The sequence below is a fragment of the Sinocyclocheilus rhinocerous genome, unplaced genomic scaffold, assembly GCF_001515625.1.
Source record: "Sinocyclocheilus rhinocerous isolate Xijiao unplaced genomic scaffold, SAMN03320098_v1.1 scaffold6919, whole genome shotgun sequence".
NCBI classification, from domain to species: Eukaryota; Metazoa; Chordata; class Actinopteri; order Cypriniformes; family Cyprinidae; genus Sinocyclocheilus; species Sinocyclocheilus rhinocerous.
The window spans coordinates 33,285-50,603 of record NW_015642135.1 but is presented as its reverse complement, the minus strand read 5'-3'; the positions used below and the strand labels follow the sequence as shown (position 1 = coordinate 50,603).

At 36.1% G+C, this 17,319-nt stretch overlaps 2 protein-coding genes across 2 annotated transcripts in view; both read left to right on the top strand.

The window, feature by feature from the left end:
• The window catches only part of LOC107755687 (inositol-tetrakisphosphate 1-kinase-like), a gene marked incomplete at its 5' end in the record, with an annotated part of 49,026 nt that extends 46,136 nt beyond the window's left edge, over nt 1-2,890 (top strand). The window contains one exon of the mRNA XM_016572574.1: nt 447-2,890. Coding sequence (XP_016428060.1) covers nt 447-766 — 320 coding nt within the window. The remainder of the gene's footprint in view (nt 1-446) is intronic.
• A 2,320-nt stretch (nt 2,891-5,210) lies between these two features.
• The window catches only part of LOC107755686 (echinoderm microtubule-associated protein-like 5), a 43,386-nt gene continuing 31,277 nt past the window's right edge, over nt 5,211-17,319 (top strand). The window contains exon 1 of the mRNA XM_016572573.1: nt 5,211-5,293. Coding sequence (XP_016428059.1) covers nt 5,211-5,293 — 83 coding nt within the window. The remainder of the gene's footprint in view (nt 5,294-17,319) is intronic.

Sequence of the window (17,319 nt, the reverse complement as noted above, 5' to 3'; positions counted from 1 at the left end):
ATGCGCCCTCTTGTGGCCTCAGGAGAAAAGCCAAAAGCTTTTCTTTACCCTAACTGAAATTATGCATTTTAAATTCGAATATAATTCGAATTTTGATAATATTTAAGCACAAAATTCGAATTTAGTTTTTCAGCCATTTTGACAGCCCTACTGTGAACGCAACAAAGCCGAGACACAATTTTTAAATTGCACAATAAACTACAACTACTACATAAAGCAGCGGCGTGGCATCTATTAACCTCACACAACAAACTCTCACTTGACACAAACAGCGACTCTGTCTCACACGCATGCAGAACTATATCGCACTCGTACTACTATGAGAAACGTATTCATTGCACAGACCCATTTTTTTTCCTAGCATGTTCTCACTGACCAATTTGCATTCAAGAAACATCTCCACGACCACAAATCTTAACATTACAGCTTGTTTTTACTCTTCCCAGGATATGAGGGTGTCCCAGAGTTCTTCAGTGATCTCCTGAACCACATCATCAGCATCCTCCAAGACCACTCCTCCAGTGACCCCTCGGCCCCGCCCCCTCCCGGCCAGCTGCCCGCTTTAGGCGCAGGAGAGCGCAACTGCGCCCCGTCCCAGGAGTGCTGCGGCATGCTCGGCAAAGAGTCAGACAGCAGCCCCTGGATCGTGGAGGGCGACGGTGGTCTGAAAGGCCCGCGTCAGAGACTGGGCTGCAACACGGCCATGTCCCCCAACTTCCAACAGCACTGCGTGTCCACAATAGCCACTAAAGCCTCGTCACAATGACTGCCGTCTCCCCACTGTCCCGCCATCATTCCCTGAACAAATTGTGAAGACAAACTGAATAATATACAATAACAATAATAACAATTATACTGGTAATATATCTGTAATCAAAAATAAACTATATTGGGAATAATCATAATGATGTTGATAATGGGCATTGGATTCGGTCTCCTATGCCTGTGTGTAGGTTTTATTTTGAAATTTTCTTTCTCTTCAGTCTAACAACTCAGTACTGTAATGTGAACTGAAAATCAGTTTTAATTTGAAACACAGGGCAAAATTAGTGGATGTTAGTTCATTGAACACACTAGGCATGTTGGATATTTAAGCTGGAAAAGGTTCTGAAGTTTTTCTTTTGTTGCTGATGGAAAAGACTAACGGATATCAGTGTTTTTAATGACACTGAACACAAACACACAGAATAATCTAACAAACAGGACACCTAAAATGTCTTTGTGCTCTGTATTTAGTGGCAATCCTATATTGTGATGATCCACAGTGTATATCGTTGTGCAGCGTCTACAAAGCTCTTGTGTGCCACTGTGTTTGATCTTGTGACACTCCGTAATCTTTTCATAATGCTCCAGAAGACTTTCATCATCCTTCCATAAACATTGTGGCACCTGACATTTTTCATGTGCATTTCAATGCGTCATATCATAAGAAAACTGAACGATGGAAGTTCCAGGTGAACTGTCGAGTATCATTAATGTTTTGATAGTTTTATGAAAGTCGAAGAGGTTCTACTGTTCTTCTAAAATTCTTCTAAATTCAGTTTTTTTTGGGGGTCAGTGCTGCGTTTGGTTAGACGGTTGCAAGAGGATATTCTGACATTCCCTGTATGCGTGTGTTGTTTTTTTTAGCAGACGGTCCTTTAAAAGTTCAGATGTTTTGTAATATGATCCAGTTTTGAAAGTCATATTTAAGACTTTGCTTCAGGTTAGTACAGACCCTTGAAATATTTGAACAAACTGCATAAGATGGATGTTAATGTATATGTTGGGAGTATTTAGTCTTGTTCTAATTGCAAAGAAGATTAATTGCACATCTCTTCTACAAAGGGTTCAACGCTTTGATTCTTGGTTACCATTCCTCGTTTAAAAGGAAAATGGACAGATTTGTAACATATTCTTCATTCTAAATGGAATAATCGCTAACTTGTTTGAAAATCACTAATGAATACAAAGTATTTGTTTTATACATCATGTAGTTAGCGAAACGTTGCATTTGGTTGCTGATTTAAATCGATTGGTTTTGTAAAATGCCATGAGGCAGTTGAAGCACTAATTAATTTCGAAATTGATTTAGCACTAATATCAATGTCATTAAAACCATCTGAACAATTTAGCAGTACTTTATACATTAATTAAAAGGTAATAAAGCCAAAAAGTGATTTGCAGCTTTTTAGGTTTTCTTTTGGTAATGAAAGCCTTGGACATCCCACAGCGTTTTTTGTACAATTACAAAAATGAGCATCTTATTTGTATTCATGCTTATAAAAGAAACTTCGCCCACTTAGTGCCCATAAAGTGACTTGGATTACTCCTACACGTTTGAAGACCAACAGAAAACAGCTTGTTTTTGTTCACTGTGAGAGGAATGAATGTGTGGAGATATTTGACAAACAATGTCTTAATGTGGTAAACAAGAGCGGTGCGAATGGACTGCTGTCATCAGCATCTGCTCCCGTTCTGTTCAGTTTATATGAAGTGAACATTTAGTGCCACTCCACTGGCCCTTTGCACCTTATGTTAATGCTTTTCTTGTTCTGATGGGGTCCATTTTTTAAGATGAATATTTTCATAGGTATACCAAACTGTTTAATATCCTTTTCTATAGTAACTCACTCCATTGTTATGGAATATAAATTAAGTGGTCATTAACATTTAGCCTCTTGCTTGCAATAGGAATTTATGTCAAGAGTGTTGGAATATGTTTATATGATTAATGGGGAGTGTGTTCAGATTAAGTTTGCATTTTGTACATCATGAAAAATGCTCCAAGTCTGAGTCGGTTGAGAGAATGACAGCCTTCAACACAGCTTTATCTTTTGTCTCTGTACTTTTGCCTTCATTGTGCTATCAAATAGAAAATCTCCTCACCTACTAAATTTTCTGTCTCTATCATTTTTAATTGATTTCAGGTCTCGTATAAGACTCCCCTTACCTATGTATTCATACACCAGGCCCAGAATTCATCGGGACCATGGTTTACCATCTCTGGTTGCATCAGTATCAGAATGTGACCCAGTGCTTGACGTTTTAAGGCCATCATATGATATTCATCTATGTCAGATGCATACATATGCCAGCAGAGCCCTATTATTATGTGTGAGACAGGGTTATTATAATTAACTAAAACTAAAACTATTAAAAAAAAGATTACTTGAAATAAAGTATAAAAATACTGGAAACACTTTAGTATAGGGACAAGTGCTGTCAAACGATTAATCGCGATTAATCGCATCCAAAATAAAAGTTTTTGTTTACATAATATATGTATGTGCACTGTAGATATTTATTATGTATATACAAATACACACACATACGATATCTATTTAGAATATATTTACATGTATATATTTATATTCATATAATTTATATATAAATATTTAAAATATAAACATAACATATTTTTCATGCATGTGTGTGTATTTATATATACATAATAAATATACACAGTACACACATATTATGTATTGTGTAAACAAAAACTTTTACCAGTTTTTACCAGATTAATCGCGATTAATCGTTTTGGCAGCACTAATAGCTTATTAGCATGCCTATTATTAACATATTTAATATTACATATATTAACTTGATGTACCGGATATATATAGTAACACTGGTACAGAAATAAATATTAATAAAAACTATTTAAATAATTTAAACTATAGATTTAAATAAATGACAAAACAACAAAATTACTAAAACTTTAAAATAAAACAAAATATAAATAATAAAAAATATGTATAAAAACTATATGATGTGTATATGATACTACAATGACATTGATGTGAGAAAACTTGAAAAATAATTAGAAGACTTTTAACATCTATTAAACAAAGTAGATTAATATCTTGTCTTTAACAGAAACATTTTGTATACTGGTTTTGTAAAGGTCAGAAAGAGTTCAGACCTCGCAGAGTTAAACTAGTGTACTGTAGTAGTAGGCCTACAACAAAAGCTATTAAACTGCCGTTTGTGCTAAATGAGCAGGCCATACACAGAGCCGTAGCTTAGACGCCTTACGCCCACCTCCTCCTGCTCGCCATTGGCCCACACATTTTCATTCAACTCATCCTCGCGACCTGATTGGCCAGACTCTCTGTCAGTCACTACCACCGGCTCGCGATTGGCCGGTCCCAGTTAACTAATGCGAAAAATCCATGTTCTCCGGTTTTGACATGTCACTAGAGCAAAGCCACCCATCCGCTCAGAAGTAGAGAGAGTAGCTTCATGCCTCGCACATGTCACAAGTAGTCCAAGCCGATTTACAGCGTCTGAACAAAACAAAGCATTTGCCCTAACATTATGCAAACCGCATAAAGTTGTGCACTTCACTTGAATTGAAACATGTCGTCGATCCGTTTGTCTTTGGCCGGACGAAGCTGCGCTGACAGCGGACTGAGCGGATAAACGGGACTGAATGTGACGGCTCAAAAGGAAAATATTCAAAATATGGATGAAAACAATAATAGTACACCAATGATACTAAAATAACATTGACGTGAGAAAACTTGAAAAATTATAAGACTTTTTTTATTTTATTTACATCTATTAAACACAAAGTAGATTATTATCTAGTCCCGTTTTCTGTCGTTAACAGAAGCATTTTTGTAAGCTACTTTTATAAAGGTCAGAAACAGTTCAGACCTCACAGAGTTAATCTAGTGTACTGTAGTAGGCCTACGACAAAAGCCATTAAACTGCCGTTTGTCCTAAATGAGCAGGCCATATAGAGCATAGACAATTTACGCCTTCCTTCTCCTGCTCGCCATTGGTCCACACATTTTCATTCAACTCATCCTCACGACCTGATTGGCCAGACTTTCTGTCAATCACTACCGCCGCTCATGATTGGCCGGTCCCAGTTAACTAATGCGAAAAATCCATGTTCTCCGGTTTTGACATGTCACTAGAGCAAAGCCACCCATCCGCTCAGAAGTAGAGAGAGTAGCTTCATGCCTCGCACATGTCACAAGTAGTCCAAGCCGATTTACAGCGTCTGAACAAAACAAAGCATTTGCCCTAACATTATGCAAACCGTCTAAAGTTGTGCACTTCACTTGAATTGAAACATGTCGTCGATCCGTTTGTCTTTGGCCGGACGAAGCTGCGCTGACAGCGGACTGAGCGGATAAACGAGACTGAATGTGACGGCTCGTCGCGTCGGTGAATGAAGAAGCACCAGCCGTTCGCTTCAAAGCAAAACACGTCCGAACATGGCTGACAGAACAGCTCCCAACTGTCGCCTACGACTCGAGTGGGTCTACGGCTACCGGGGACACCAGTGCCGCAACAACCTGTACTACACCTTTTAAGGAAATCCTTACATTTTTTAATTTAAATTTTTTACCAAATGCACGCCAACTTAGTAGTAGTGAACTCAATGGTTGTAAAGCATTCAAGCCAGTGTCAGGCTGGCTGACGTTGCTTATATAAGACGTTGCTGTATATTTAATTGCAAGATCGTGGTACCATCACAGAGAGGCACAAAATCACTTTCCAGAACATTTTCGTTCATCGTTCCTGGCTGGTGGATTGATCTTCCAACCCCTATCCGGAATGCTGATTCAGTGACAATTTTCAAGCGATTAAAAAAAAACCAAGCACCCCTAACCCTACTCCTAAACATAACCTTCACTGAGGCATAAGCAGATCATACGAAAACGTACTAACTACGAATTAGCCACCAATTCACCAAAATGTATGAATTGCCATGAGATGGTGTTGTCTGTTTGGTACAAAACAACAGCTAATTTGAAAGTAATATTTATTTAATATAATTTAATTTCTAACTACTAACTAACTTTAATTACTAAAATTATAAAAAAAATAAAAAATAAAGAGTTGCAAGGTAGGGTAGGGGACAAAAATCAAGTAATTTTATTTCATGATAACATTATATGTCAAGATATATTAGGCTGCTGTCACTTTAAGACCTAATGCATGGATCCATTATATTGACACACGTCTGATTTCTTCTGCAACTGTTTATGTTCACTTAATACACAACTGACTGTTTATGTGAATCTTCTCCAAGACAGGCATTTTGACAATTTTTTGTGCATTTGACCAAGCGCAAAAATATGCGAAAGGTAACTGAATCCCATAGAGTGTAATCACATATCTCACTGCATTACAAGACTTTGTAGTTTAGTTTTAATTCATTAGCTAATATATTATCCAATAGCCTTAACAGTCAATTGTCATGAAATGACCTCTATCTGAGGTCATGATTTTGATGTATGTTTTTTTAAAATACATTTGACATTCATCCAAGGTTTATCTGTGTTAACCTTAATAGTAATTCAGTTATTTAGAGTTAGCTGTATTCATATGCAGGCGAAGGTGCTTTTAGCTGACAGTGAAGGCATTATAATTCAGTCACATGATCATCAAGGTTATGGCATCCTACAGGAGTAGGTGTATATGTGTGTGTCTGTCTGTATGTGTTGTATGTGTGTGGTGTTTTAGTGAGAGCTGGAGGGGGTGGTGTTCTGCCTCGCCGCCGGTCATCTGCCTCAATTCTCTATTATTAATTAGGTGACAGAGAAACTGACCTTGGTTATCTTGCATTTGTGTGACTGTTTGAATGCTGTGCATGTGCTTATATTTGTACAGCATGTAGCATAATTCTAAAAAATTATGAGCAAATTACTGTGTTCTCAGACGTATAAAATTGGTTCAAATACCACATTTGTGACCAGTTACATACATTTACTACCCCCCAGTATGTCCCCGGTGTGCATTTGTGTGTCAAATGTCTCATAGGGACCCATCCATCTCTGGTTACTTCAGTATCAGAATGTGACCCAATGCTTGACTTTCTGGGAGGGCCATTATATGCTATTCATGCATATCAGATGCGTCCATATGCCAGCAAGGCCCTATTATTAAGTTATCAGCACAGGTATCTAAATACATAGAAGTCATAAGTGATTCATATGCATACAGCGCCAAAGGATTATTCGTACATTAAATTCAAGAAAGATGGACAAACAGAGACTAAGAGAAAGATACTGAATAAAGGAGATGGTTTAACATTTTATCGTTATTGTTGCCAAATAACTCTGTAATTTCTATAATGCCATCACTTACTCTGTTGTAGTGAGGTGGAAAAGTGAATTACTATGGCAATCCAAAAAGACAATCCAGAAATATGAAACCTTTCCTATAATAGTATGAATCCTATAAAGTAAAAAAAAGGAAAATAAACTATATGCATAAAGGAAAAGAAAGCCTATTTTAGGATCATAAATGTTTTTTTTGTTTTTTTGCATTATGGTATTATTTCCATAAAAATTAAGTACATTCTCCAGTGTTTATGACTGTGATACATCCTATTGTTTTACTTTTGAATTTGCTTGCAATTTTTATTGGAACACACATTTTATAAAAATTAAATTGGTGTAAAAACTACTGAAAAACTACCTGTGTACTATATTGTAATGATACTGAGAATCAAATGTGAATCATCCCGTTTTATCCAATAAGTCTGATATAAGATATTAAAAACACCTCAGTTCATGTTTCCAAGTAGAAATATACTTTGTTTATGCCAGATCAAATACAGATATTTCTTGTATTGGCTGATCTGAGTTGTTGTTGACATGGGATTGGTAGTTGATGGTGGAGTTGGTTTGTATCCTCTGTTATTTGCCCTTGAGTAGAAAGCTCAGTGGGAGGTGGAGGATGGAGCCCAGAGCTGAGCTACAGATTTTGAACAGCAGCTTGTGTGTGTGTTTGTGTGTGAGAGAGAGAGAATGAGAGACCCTCTCATACCTAACAGACATGATGCTGTTTATATCGCACTGTGAGTTGGTCTGCATCAACTCCATTAAGCAAGCTGTGTGATCATGCTGTGCTATGCCGAGAACTGCTGATATATGTCCCCGTTCTTTGTAAACGTTACGTGACAACACTCCCTCAGGTAAGTGCCAACATAAGGCATAAAATATTGAACTTTGGGCTGAAACAAGCATACCTCCAAATTTAGACACATTTAAACATTTAAAGGAACAGTTTAAAAATGATTTACTCACACTTGTGAGACTCGTGGATTGATGTAGTTAATATGCTGAATGTCCTTGCTATAAGGCTGAGTGGTATGACAAAATATATATTTTGATGAAAATATGAACTGTGTATTGATGGAGATTTTGCTACACTGTGAATTCTGTTATGAGGTGTGCACACCAAAAGCGAAGTGAGTATTCGCATCGCGTTATCACTCTAGATTACTAGCGGAATATTTTTGGTCACGCGAATAAAATTATCGCGTAATGCTCCCCTCCATTTTCTGATATAAATGGACGCCTCAAACCGGACGTGTCAATAAGCTCTTCGCTGATTGGCTTGTGTGACAACGCGTCATGCAGGTTTTCTGCTTGAGTTGAAATTTTTCAACTTGCACGGAAGATGCGATTGAGGCGTATAACGAGTGTTTGTGGCAATCTGCTCGTTCAAACAATTAAATTCGCTTTTTTCTACAGCTTCAGTTTCGGAACTTTCACGCTTAGTAACACATACAGCTGTTCCCTCACCACAGTGCAACAGTGACAAGGGACCACTTTCAAACAGTGTCGCGTTCCGAACGTTGTTTAAGCGACATACACCGGTATTGCGGTATTTTAAAAATTCATATCATAACAAAAATAAACACCGGTAATCTCCTTTCGTGTTCTTCAAAAGATGAGTTTAAAATGACATTACTGTGAGTCAGTTGATACAGAATTTAAATTTTGTACTTTTCCTCTAACACAATGGCTTAAAACATTTATACCTTAGATTTCGAAATAGCGCATTATGATATCTTAGTGCAACCACTTTCGATATACATGAAGATTCATGATTTTAGCCCACAGATGTCTGCATGTGAGGATTCATGAGTGCCACAGACAGGTGCATGCTGGTCACGCTCCTGAGGCTGTATGCCCTTAGACGTGTGTTTGTTTACTACAGGTGTTCAAAAAAATAATAGAGGGCGGATAAATACTGGACATGTCGGGCATTGAATGACTGCGAGTGACTGAAAAAGATGGAAAAATGTCTGGCGACCTGCTGCGTTGTATCCTGTGTTTCATGTTACCGGAGACAAGTCAATGTCTTTTAAGTGTATTTCTCTGTTGCACATTTTTGTGTGCATGTCCCTTTAAAAGGTTTAACGGGAATATTGTGTTTCTGGTAAGATATTTAGGAGGTTGAATAATGTGAAGAGGTTCTTTCTTTATTAAAGGGATAGTTCACCCAAAAATGAAAATTACCCCATGATTTACTCACCCTCAAGCCATTTTAGGTGTATATGACTTTCTTCTTTCAGACGAATACAATCTGAGTTATATTAAATAATGTCCAGGCTAATCCATGCTTTATAATGGAAGTGGATGGTAGCCCAAAATTTGAAGTCTAAAAAATTGCACCCGTTCACGAGAGAGTGGCGTCCAGCGGATGATGTAGGACGTAGGCAAACGCGGTGATGAATGCGGAAGTGACGAACGTGGAAGCGCAGAGGAGAGAGCAAAACAAAACCCCGGTCACAAATTAGTAGTACAAAACGAGGATTTGTAAAGAAAAATGCCGGAGGATTTCGATTTAAGCCAAGAGGACACTAGTTTTCCTTTGCTGTAAACAAAACTAATTTCTCGCGAGACTAGTTTATTCTCAATGGAGTTTATGCGACGCCTACGTCTTACGTCATCCGCTGGACGACACTCTCTCGTGAACGAGCGTATGACAGTTAGCGGAAGCTAGAGATTAAGGTTTATAAAAGTTGTAAATATGGATATTTTTCGTACACAAACGCATCACGTCACTTCAGAAGGACTTTATTAACCCACCGGAGCCGTGTGGACTTCTTTTATAATGGATGGGTGCAATTTTTTAGGCTTCAAATTTTGGGCTACCATCCACTCCCATTATAAAGCATGGAAGAGCCTGGACATTATTTAATATAACTTAGATTGTATTCGTCTGAAAGAAGAATGTCATATACACCTGGCTTGAGGGTGAGTAAATCATGGGCTAATTTTCATTTTTGGGTGAACTATCCATTTAAGACGAGGATTAGGTGACTTCAGCAACATTTGCGTGATGTTTGGTGCTATGCAACCACGTGATCTAATCAGATGGAAGCTCTCTCTCTCTTTCTCTCTCTCTCTTATGCTCCAGTCCATCTGTAAGCCATGTGCACTCACATGCACTCATTTCTAATGTAATCCCTAATCTGCGCTGCCTCCTGATGCGCTTACTCTCATAGTATCAATGAGTCTGACTGTTTGAATGTGTGTATTGGTGTGCAGCTCTGTGTGTTTGTGGTCTGGATTGTCAGTTTTAGCACAGATCATGTGCGCACAATGCACAAATCTCAGTCAAGAGTTTGGGTTAGATTGTGATCCCTGTGTGTGTGCTAAAACTGAAGCTTCAGTTGCCTCCAAGATTAAATGCAGGGGTTTTATACCTTCTATATAAGCCCCTCTTGGCACACTCGGCTTGTTAGCTTTTTGTCAAAGGCCTTGGTAGCTCTCCATCTAACGTGATTGAACTATTGCTTTGTGGGCTTAGAGAGTAAAACCTCCTCTAGAGACAGAAATCACTGCCCACTGAAATACTGTCAGACAGTTGTGAGTCTCATATAGTAGGGATGGAAGCAGTGAAATATTGATACTTCTGTCACTTGTTTTAGCACGTTTTAACACCAGGATGAATCCTTGTTTAGTAAAATCAATACTATGGGTTTTTGAGCTAGAGATTTTATTGTTTATTTATTTTATTGTTAAATTTTATTAAAAGTTTAAAGCTAACACTTTATTTTAAGGACCAATTCTCACTATTACATGCATATTTCTATCCTATTGGCTGTTTATTAGTACTTATACTAATGCCTTATTCTACATGATCATATTTTAGATGTACCCCATACCTAAATTTAACAACTACCTTACTAACTATTAGTAAGCAGCAAATTAGGAGTTTATTGAAGCAAACGTCGTAAAAGTAGTTAATAGTGAGAATTGGCCCTTAAAATAAACGTGTGACGAAAGTGTATTATTGAGACAGGCATTGTAAAATTATTTTTTTATTTGATCTTTAAGATTTCAGCAAGGATGCATTAAATTGATCAAAAGTAATGGCAAAGACATTTTTAAATATTGCAAAAGATATTAAAAACAAAAGATATTAAGAAGCACAACTGTTTTTTTTAACAATGATAATAAGAAATGTTTCCAAATCTGCATAATAGAATGATTTCTGAAGAATCATTTGACACTGAAGACTGGAGTAATGGCTGCTGAAAATTCAGCGTTGCATCACAAGAATAAATGACATTTTAAAATATATTAAACTAAAAAACTGTAATTTAAAATTTTTATAATATTTCACAATATTCCTCTTTTTACTGTATTTTTTAAAATCAAATAAATGCAGCCTTGGTGGGCAGAAGAGTTTTCTTTCAAAAACATTAAAAGGTCTTACGACCCCAAACTTTTGGATAATAGTGTTTATGTATATATTGAAATATATCAAGCAAAGCCTAAAACAAATGCTTGTTATATAGCCAGATTATGTTTTTACAATACAAATTGCATGTGCTTTATGTATGTGTCAGGATGAGCCCACACCTACATTATGCTTGGGCTTAATAAGCATGCTGCATATATGTTGACAAGATGCATTCATGCATGTTTGAGCCCATTACAGTGATGCTAATGCTGGGAGACAGGCGTCCTGTTCCTACTGGTTTCACAGTGATCAGCGAGGCTTCCCCCTTCCCAGCAATGGACCACCCCTCTGGCAGGGAATCCCCACCCTGTCTATAGCAGTTCCAGTTAACGCTACAATCACCCTCTCATTCATTATCCCAAAGCGGCTTATCTATATACCGCATGCGGCCCGTCACGAATTCAAATGCGGCCCACCGTGCTGAACACAATTTAAAAAAATACTTTCAGTTTTACAATTCATTTTAGTTTTTACATTAATTTAAAAATGTACTAAATAAATATAAGCTATAGCCTAATGTTTTATGTAAAATAATTTTGTTTTTCATATATTATTTTCAGACATGAGCAGTACTCACATAGCCTAATTAACGTTACGCATTTAAAGTAACGACCAAGTGGCCAGCGGCAGACAGTGAGCATATGCAGAAGAGATGAAAGAAAGATAGTGGTCATCTGCGCAATTCGGAAAAAGAGGCGGCTTTTCTGCATTAGGTATGTTTTTTTTTTCTTCTTTTTTTTACTTTTTGTACAGCAGTTATTGTTCATTCTAAATTAATTTTTTAATGTAGAATATGTGTTACATAAATACATGAAATGTAGAACATATAAAAAAGTGCTCGTGGCTCGTCTGCCAGTGGGTGCCCCCCCCCATAATAGTGAAACTCCGCCTATGATTGTGCTGTTACTCCTTTCGAGCCGAAGTTCACAAAATTGGGTGTTATTTATGGGGAGTAGAATTATTTATTTATTTCAATGAATGTAATCGATTAGATATCATAATATTTAGGCTATAATATTATAAATCAGGTTGGTTTGTATTGCTGACGTAATATGTAAATGATGCGGCCCGCGAGACTAGCACTTGGACCATAGTGCGGCCCGGTGGAAAAAAAGGTTGAGAACCACTGAGGTATAATCTAGATTGCATTCTAGAGAAGTTCTTTAAAAGTGCAAAATAATTTGCTGTTAATTGGTTTACTGTCATTTTTGGTTAAAGGGATAGTTCACCCAAAAATTAAAGTGGGTCATGTAGCTAATTTTACAGTCTAAAAAATGCTGGGTTAAATATAACCCAGCGCTGGGTTAAAAAGGGACAAACCCAGCTATTGGGTTGTTTTGACCCAGCGGTTGGGTTGTAGAAACGTAACAAGCCTGCGTCCCAATGTGCATAATATCCATCCTAAATTCTATGTGATATTAGTAATTTTCAATACTGTTTAGGGCAGATAGGCTGGATAGTATGCACATTGGGACGCAGTGAAAGTGTCCATCTGAATGGGCCGTTGAATCACTGGCTCGCTTGATTCGTTCAAAAACTGATTCATTCAAGGAACGAAACACCGTGTTACTATGCACTGTTGTATAAAATTAATAGCACATTTGTGCTCGCGCATGTAGGCCTACTGATATTCAGAAAAGTACATTGCTTGTGCAATGAATATAAAAACATAAAAACTCATACATGGGTATTTTTTCTTTAATTGCTTGAATTATAAGGTTATTTTACCTGTATTCTAATAAGCTTCATCGTGCAGTGAATGCTTTTGGACTCTCAAGACGTGTTTTTGTTTGGTTTTAGCAAGGTCGATGACTCGATAATGTCAGCTCTCCTATCATCTCTCAATCCCTCACAGTTACACATGCAGCACAATAACATTATGCCAGGGGAATGTTTTTAAATTCTAATGAAGGAAAAATAATACCTTTTCTGTTTCTGTTCTTTTTTTAAAAGAAATTCAAAAGTTGCGCTTGAACCATTTTGCGCGAAAAATGACGAAAACTTGCTTCCGCTTGTGCGCGGCTTGTTACAGAACTGAGTTCTGATTGACCAATCGCCGTTATTCGTGAATTATCTTAAGTAGATAATTTTAACATTTCATTTGCACGATAAGTTGTACATAATACATATTATTAAGCCAAAGGGGATGGTAAGGGGGGGTGGTTTTACTGAGGGGATGCTTTTTGTCATTTTTTCCAACCAGTGGCATGCCATCCCCCGCATCCCCCCTCAATTCGAGCCCTGACCTCAACAGGATAGCCCCCTTTAAGCACCTCACTCCATGTAAAATAAAAGCTTTTATAAGGCTACTGATATGCCTGGTATCTTTATCTCATGTGAGTGTAAATCATTTTAAACATTTAAAAAAAAAGTTTTATTAATGAGGAAAAATTGCTTAGTGGAGCTTTAAGGAGCAAAGATTAACTGGCCTTGACACACAGTACTTGTTACAAAAAGCCTGAAGTAAAGTTTCATTAATAAATAATATTAAACATTAATTTTCATTTCACATTGAAAATACTCTTAGGGAGAGAAGTCAGAGCAAAAACACTGTTTTTTTAAAAGAAGTCTCTTATACTCACCAAGGCTGAAAAAAAAAATATTATTGCAATTTTAAATAGCTGTTTTCTATGTTTCTATCTATTTTAAAATGTAATTTATTTCAGTGATGCAAAGCAGAATTTTCAGCAGCCATTACTCCAGTCTTCAGTGTCACATTATCCTCCAGAAATCATTCTAATATGCTGATTTGCTGCTCAAGATCAGCATATTAGCGTTTCTTATTATCAATGTGCTGCTTAATATTTCGGTATCAACCGTGATACCTATTTTCAGTATTCTCATGAATAGAAAGTTTAAAAGAACAGCATTTATTTGAAATAGAAATGTTGTGTAATAATTTAAAAGTCTATCAATTTAAAATTTTTCATAAATGTAAGTTTCATCAATTCAATGCATCCTTCCTTAATAAACATTTAAACAATCTTACTGAGTCCAAACATCTAAACAGTAGTGTATATACATGTTATAAACTGTATACATGATATACTGCTTTCTGCAGTGTAGTTACGACCAACATTCTTTTAAAGTAAGTGTTAAATATAGCATAGCATAAATATTATATTGTTTGTTATAAAATGGAAAGTACAGACTTCTAACCAGTGGCGGAGCTAGAGTTTTATACATGGGGTGGCCAAAGCTAATTCAGGGGGTCCATAGACCATGACAGAAAATTCAATTACATTTTTTCAATTCAATTTTATTTGTACAGCGCTTTTCACGATACAAATCGTTAGCAACTTTACAGCAAATTAAGTTTCTACAATATTTAGTGGTAGCTTATCAGTGGTGACTGTCAGTTAATGTACATATGGCAGAAATGTACGTAAAAATCAATTAAAGACGTAAGCATTTGTGACACCTGTACTGTATCTGGCACACCTGGACATTTGGGTGTTTTTGCAGACAGGTGCTGAGCATGAGGTGTTATTGGTTGTCAGGATTTAGCTTGCTCTATAGAAGCCAAGGCAAGCAAGATAAAATACTGACTTTTGGAAATGTGCTAATCCTTTCCTTCCTGGTAAATCCTTTCCTTCCTGGTAATCCACACTGCTGCAGTAGCTGCTCTGACCTGATTTGGACACCATCCAGAATGTGTGTGTGCAGGCGGTACGGATATGACACAATGAATCCACATGTGACGTGCCATTCTGCTGCCCAGTCTTATTTTACTTTATATACTATTAATTTTTCATTAATATTTTGAAAACAACATTTAATTTGATATTTTCAGTGATGATTTTAATTTTATTGTATTTTTTTGTCATTTATTGTTTTTATGTGCTTTTGTCTTTCTTTCTTTCGTTCTTTCTTTCTTTCTTTCTCTCTCTCTCTCTTTCTAGTTAGTCATTTTAGTGCATTAACTTATTGGTGAACTTTTTTCATTTTTATTTAAAGCTTTACATCTGATATCATCTGATATATCCATCTTTATATTTTATTTTACTTCAGCATTATTTGAAAGGGGTCATCCACTGAGAAATCAAAATTCCCTTTATCTTTTGACATATAAGAGGTCATTGTGCTATAAAAACATTCTGTAAGTTTCAGAGCTCAAAACTTTCTTATTAGTCTAAAAACAGCTTATATTGAAGCCAATCTGCCAAAACGACAGCTTGTGGAATGTTCTACTCTATGATGTAATAGTGTGGCTAACACTAACACTTTATAATAACTTTCAATAATAAATCATTAACAAACATTACATAATGTTTAACTAAATAATTTTGACAGATGGTTTACAATGATTAAAAGTTTCATTAATAAATCATTAACAAACATTATGTAGTGCATAACTGATCATTAGTTAATGGTTACAAATGTCATTAAGCATTCAATGCATTTTAAAAACCTACAAATGATTTTAACAGAAATTACACAATGGTTACAAATTTATTTGTTAATGTACTATTGAATGCATACAAGTGTCATTAAACTTCAGTTCACATATTAGACATAAAAACACATTTTTATATTTTCAAATGTTGTGAAAATATAGGTTAATTATGCTGTTAAAAATATGTTTTTTAGAGGTGAAAAAGAAAAAGTCATTGTATAATTTACAGTGACAAACCGTAAATTGACACTGCCAGAATTCCATGCATGACACTTCATATTTGATTTTTTTGTTGTTGTTGAAATAACGTTTCTTCTTAGTTTTTTCTTATCAGTTGTGTACATTAGGGTTTAATCTTACATCTAATGTTGTTAAATGAATGTTTATTGCATTATTTCAGTATCATGTGTGTCACCATGATGATTCGGTTGTATTAGGAAACACTGAGAGATTAAACGACAGGCTTCATCAGTCCAGTCATATGACACAACCAAGGTTAAACCAAAGTGACTTAACATTTTTCACATTTAATATGTATTGCATAGTAGCTAACAGTTATTTTGCTTCATCCAGCAGCATTTGCAGTTGTGACACCTGTATGTGTCTGGCACTCCTGGACATTTGGGTTTTTTTGCAGACAGGTGCTGAGCATGAGGTGTTATTGGTTGTCAGGATTTAGCTTGCTCTATAGAAGCCAAGGCAAGCAAGATAAATACTGACTTTTTTGAAATGTGCTAATCCTTTCCTTCCTGGTAATCCACACTGCTGCAGTAGCTGCTCTGACCTGATTTGGACACCATCCAGAATGTGTGTGTGCAGGCGGTACGGATATGACACAATGAATCCACATGTGACGTGCCATTCTGCTGCCCAGTCTTATTTTACTTTATATACTATTAATTTCTCATTAATATTTTGAAAACAACATTTAATTTTATATTTTCAGTGATGATTTTAATTTTATTGTATTTTTTAGTCATTTATTGTTTTTATGTGCTTTTGTCTTTCTTTCTTTCTTTCTTTCTCTCTCTCTCTCTCTCTCTCTCTCTTTCTAGTTAGTCATTTTAGTGCATTAACTTATTGGTGAACTTTTTTCATTTTTATTTAAAGCTTTTCATCTGATATCATCTGATATATCCATCTGTATATTTTATTTTACTTCAGCATTATTTGAAAGGGTCATCCACTGAGAAATAAAAATTCCCTTGATCTTTTGACATATAAGAGGTCATTGTGCTATAAAAACATTCTGTAAGTTTCAGAGCTCAAAACTTTCTTATTAGTCTAAAAACAGCTTATATTGAAGCCAATCTGCCAAAACGACAGCTTGTGGAATGTTCTACTCTATGATGTAATAGTGTGGCTAACACTAACACTTTCAATAATAAATCATTAACAAACATTACATAATGTTTAACTAATCATTACTTAAT